The sequence below is a fragment of the Hippichthys cyanospilos genome, chromosome 10 (assembly GCF_059441005.1).
Source record: "Hippichthys cyanospilos isolate Australia breed blue-spotted pipefish chromosome 10, RoL_Hcya_1.0, whole genome shotgun sequence".
NCBI lineage: Eukaryota > Metazoa > Chordata > Actinopteri > Syngnathiformes > Syngnathidae > Hippichthys > Hippichthys cyanospilos.
This window is the reverse complement of record NC_142378.1, coordinates 6800332-6805000: the sequence shown is the minus strand read 5'-3', so window position 1 is coordinate 6805000 and position 4669 is coordinate 6800332. Positions and strand designations below refer to the sequence as shown.

At 40.7% G+C, this 4669-nt stretch overlaps 1 protein-coding gene and 1 long non-coding RNA gene across 2 annotated transcripts in view; one reads left to right on the top strand and one right to left on the bottom strand.

The window, feature by feature from the left end:
- The window catches only part of LOC148416855 (uncharacterized), a 6956-nt gene extending 6683 nt beyond the window's left edge, over nucleotides 1-273 (bottom strand). The window contains exon 1 of the long non-coding RNA XR_015867015.1: nucleotides 163-273. This is a non-coding gene — a long non-coding RNA (uncharacterized LOC148416855). The remainder of the gene's footprint in view (nucleotides 1-162) is intronic.
- Nucleotides 1-1650, top strand: part of LOC148416854 (uncharacterized) — a 3850-nt gene extending 2200 nt beyond the window's left edge. Inside the window, exon 3 of the mRNA XM_088426089.1 lies at nucleotides 1168-1650. Within this exon, the coding sequence (XP_088282215.1) occupies nucleotides 1168-1538 (371 nt within the window). The 3' untranslated portion in view covers nucleotides 1539-1650. The remainder of the gene's footprint in view (nucleotides 1-1167) is intronic.
- Nucleotides 1651-4669: the final 3019 nt, after the last annotated feature.

The window sequence follows — 4669 nt, the reverse complement described above, 5'->3', positions numbered from 1 at the left end:
TACTTCCATAGAAAATGAATTAGCATAGATGCTAACGTCAGCTAGCAATTAGCGATGCTAAACGAACACGTTCGCGATCTTTTAATATGCTAATTTGGCCATTAACATTCATATACATTCAGCCAAAACAATGTCTAGAAAACTGCAAAATACAGGACTTACAGCCATTGCGTTCGGAGGGACAAGAAAGCACGAAGACAAACACGATGTCCAGCCGGAGGTAGGTAAGTTGCGCACGTTGTTTTCTAAGCACGGCCTATATGCTACCGTTACACACGGCGACTTCCTGTTTGCGCCTTCAAAAAAAGAGTAGGAATACTTGGAACAAACACGTGATTGTAAACAGAACTATCTTGTAAACCGAACAAAAAAACTACAACATTTGGAAACATTTCTGAACAAATATTACTGTGGGCAGAACAACTCTGAACTGGAAAACGTGTATTAGAACTGTAATCATATTGTAAAATGACTCAGGTCATACTTTGTGTGTCAGCCTTGGTGACTCTGTGTCCTCCTCTGCTTCTCTCTCGGGCGGGGTTCCCCAGGGCTGGGTCCTTGGCCCTCTCTTGTTCTCCCTGTACTTGCTCCCACTCGGCTCTATACTTAGGAAGCTCCTTCCACTTTTATGCCGATGACAGCCAGATTTACTTACTCCATCGCTACATTAGTTAAGTGTCTTGATGACATCAAAGCCTGGATGACGGGCTGTCAATTAAAGGATTAATAGCAATTTTGATATTTTTTATCTTTTGATGAATTAATTATTTCATTTAAAAGTTTCTAAATCTTTGAAATTTCAGCCTCTAAACTGCAGATACTATCGGAAATCTTTAGTTGGTTTTATTTGGTTTTTTTTTGTTTTTTTCAATAAGACATTTCCAAACAACTGGTTTAATTTGGAAAACCGAGATCAATCGGACGTATACGTAAATTAATGTTCTCTGATTGGTTTTATCTCACCCGCGTACATACTGTACGTATTAACGTTTTCTGATCGGTTTATCGCTGCTAGCGTACTCATTGTACCTATTTCATAATGTTCTCTGATTGGTTCGTCGCTGCTAGTGTATAAACATTATTACGTAATGTTCAGTGCTCGGCGCCGAGCATGACATCATTCCCAATCGCCGCATAGTTGAGTGTTTCACTGTGGCGTCTCGGCAGACATCGCGGCCAACGACACGCTCCGCTTCGAAAACGTCCGCAGCAGCCACCAGATGCACGTGACGGACGGGCGGCACGGCAAAATCGCCGCGCGCTGCTCGGGGCCGTACGTGCTCTACGCCGACGCGTGCTACCGCAGCTTTCGCCCGGGTGCCAAAGGCACGCTGAGGCTAAGGGTGGCGGGCAGGGACGCGCCCCTGTGCGCTTTCCGGCTGGAGGGCCAGCCCGAGGCCTGCGAGGCGTTCCACGCCATCGCCTACCTGCGGGCCGGCGACAAGGCCGAGCTGGACCTGCGCTCCGCGGGACGCTTCAAGATCAAGAACGTGACGGTGGGTCTCAGCTACCTGCTGGGGGGACGCTGTGAGTTTTGAGGACCACCGACCACCAAATGCAGACTTTTACTCATCATCCACTAAAAATGCAAACAAACGCCTCCCTCAAATAACGGCGCCCAGTGGAATCCTGTTGCTGACCAAAACAGCAGCCAGGCTTGTAACGCAAACGAGTACAAAGTGTTTGTACTCAAGTAGAATGTTTATGTTTTGTACATTTTGTGTCATTATTTATACTAGAAATGTTTACTATTATTCCACTACATCTCCTAAATAAAATGTACGATAAAAAGTCTACACCACCCTGCTTATTAGTCAGGATTTTGTGATATAAAAAAGACCAAGATCGATTATTTTAAAGCTTTTCCCAAATGTAGCCTATAACTTATACAACACAGATGGAAAAGGGAAAGTAAAAATAAACTAAAAATAAAATAATGAAATGGATGATTAGATCATTAGGATGAATAGATAGATGGATGGATAGTGGCTTGACTTTTTTTTTTTTTTTTTTTTTTTTTCAAATGAAGGTTGGTTCCACTTCAGCTAAAGTGACAGATCGCGGAACAGCCGTTTTGCAAGTCAGCCGAGTCACGTGTTGTCTTCCGTGAACAAACCCTAGAACTTATCTCAAACGAGTCAGTGGGAAGCTGCGCAACAGAAACATGGAAAACTACAACACACAAATCACAACCAAAATTTTCCTGCATAGTTTCAAGAGCAGTGGAAAAATACCAGACGTTTGAAACACAGATCAGACAAAACCCAAGGGAAGTTCCATCAAACATGACCAGACAGATTTTATCCATGAACCCCCGGGGTAAAATAAATAAATGAAGACCAAAGAACACTTGGAGGAAGTCGGTCAAGGTAAAGGAAGGAGGAAAGTTTTGGAGAAGAGCCCCCAGGACCAAATACAAGTCACGAGCGTGACTGCCGTTCTCTAAAATCGAAAGTGGTACTGTTTAATTATTCTATGTCGCCAAGCTAACATTCCAAATTGTGTTAGCCACTTAATTAGCACTTGGATCTTTATTGTCATGTTGACGGTCATTTATTTCGGCCATGGAATTATACATTACGGACTAAAAAATGGCCCAGTGTAACTTGGGGGAGGGCAGCCATTTTACGATGCCACTGTTCTTGACTTCCGGTCAGATTTCAGCGTATATTTAACTTTAGTTCCCATTTCACGGCGTTAACATTTTCGCCATGAGACAGAGAAAAAAATCATTTAAAGGCTTTGGGAAATCTATGTATTCAAGTTAAGTCTGCTTGGTAGGTGGCAACGCAAGATGGCTGCTGCAGTGAGCATGTGCCATTGTTATGATGATTCATGCGAGGAAGGTGCAAGTGGGAAAGTGCACTCGAAAGCCGCTTTGAACTGGGAAGTCCGAGATACGAGGTCCAAAAAAAAAAAAAAAAAAGAAACGGATTTCCCCGAGCAGCTTCATGGACATTCATAGTTGATAAATTTGAAAGACAACACTACTTTATGTTAACGTCATTTGTAATGACTGTTAAGATATGTTGTATCTTCCTGCATGTTTTTTTTTTTTTTTCTTGTATGTTTAGCTAATCATCTCAAAACGATAGTTTCCTATTTTTGCTTGTCATTGTTGCTCATCAGTCCGTCTGTAATCTAAACAATAGTTAGCATACAAGTATTTGCTGCTTTGCTCATTTATCTACATTTATTTAAGCTTTTTAGCAATAAATAAATGATCTTGTTTGCATATCCCGGCTAAGCAAGCTAATTAGCATTTCCAGCTTTTTTTTCTATCTATTGACTGATATGTATATTGGAAAGCTGCTTCACCGTCTTCTGTTTTTGGCTCGTATTTGTGTGAAGCTTTTGAATGCAAAACTAATTGTCACTTACGAGACCGTTTCTTCTGCTGAAGTCAGTTAAACATTACCGTTAAATACAGATAAGAAACCCCATTGGTCCGCTTGCATCATCACCCTTCCTTTCATCACAGTCGCGCTCGCTTTACACCCTTAATGTAATTAAAAAAAAAAAAAAAAAATTTGACTTTCTGTTTGTAGACAAGAATATAATTGCACAAAAAACACTTTATCTGTCCACACGCTGACCTGCACTGGCTATTTTCCTGGCCTATGTTGAATCTCTCGGAAGTGTCAGGATAATAAAATGTTTTTGACTTTTTGCAAAGAAAAAAACGTGATCACTAAACAGGTTTGAATGGAAAATATTTGAGCTGCAGACCTGCGCTGACATGTAGCGGCTTTTTTTTTCTCGACATCAACAAAGTTGTCAAAATCAAATGTTACAGGATATGCACGTGCTTGATCACTATTAGCTTGTGTGTTTCTAGACTGTTTTGAACGATATAACTATAATAATATTTGATTCTTAGCTTTGAACGTTTCTAAATAGGTTTGAACAAAACATACAGTTTTACAAGCACGGGCGTTATCTGCAATAACTTTTTTTTGGTTGGTAGCTATTGTGCGAACTTGTATATGTATTGTTTTTTTTTCTAGATGTGCTTAAAGACTGATTTAATTGCCTGAGTGCAGCCATTGATTGTTCAAGCTTTTCCTTGGTTCACGTCCAATCTCAATAGGAAGTGCTGCAAAACCCAAAGCTTTTTCAAATTGCACCACTGTGTAACATGATTACAATATTTGTGAAGCTATTACATTGTGTGAATGGGTTAAGAGTAAAAAATACTTTAGCTTCCTGAGCATAGCTCTGTACTCTAATGGCTTTTTCATTGGCCCATGACACAATCTCTCTGTGTCATTCTCTGTGTCTGTGTCATTAGCATCGGCTACTCATTATTAGTTACCTAATAACTTGATTATATAAAGCCTTTCAACATTTTTCTGGCAAGACTTACTAAAAACGACTTCATGTGCCCAAGCGCGTTCTTGCATTCTATTGGTGTTTTCCATGGCCCATGCCTGACTAATCTACACATCATACTGTTTTTACTAAAAACCTGTAGGCGTACAGGTGGGAAACAAACATCAAAGATATTTTGTTGTAGGCTTCCGATAATGTTTCGACCTTAGTGAGGAGGTTTTTACATGTCACTGTTACCAACCGTTTCGGGCACTGGGCCAATAATAACATGGCATGCTCTCTGATGGGAATATGTGTTGCGCTACATTAGCTCCAAAATTTCGACCGCAGCTCCTTC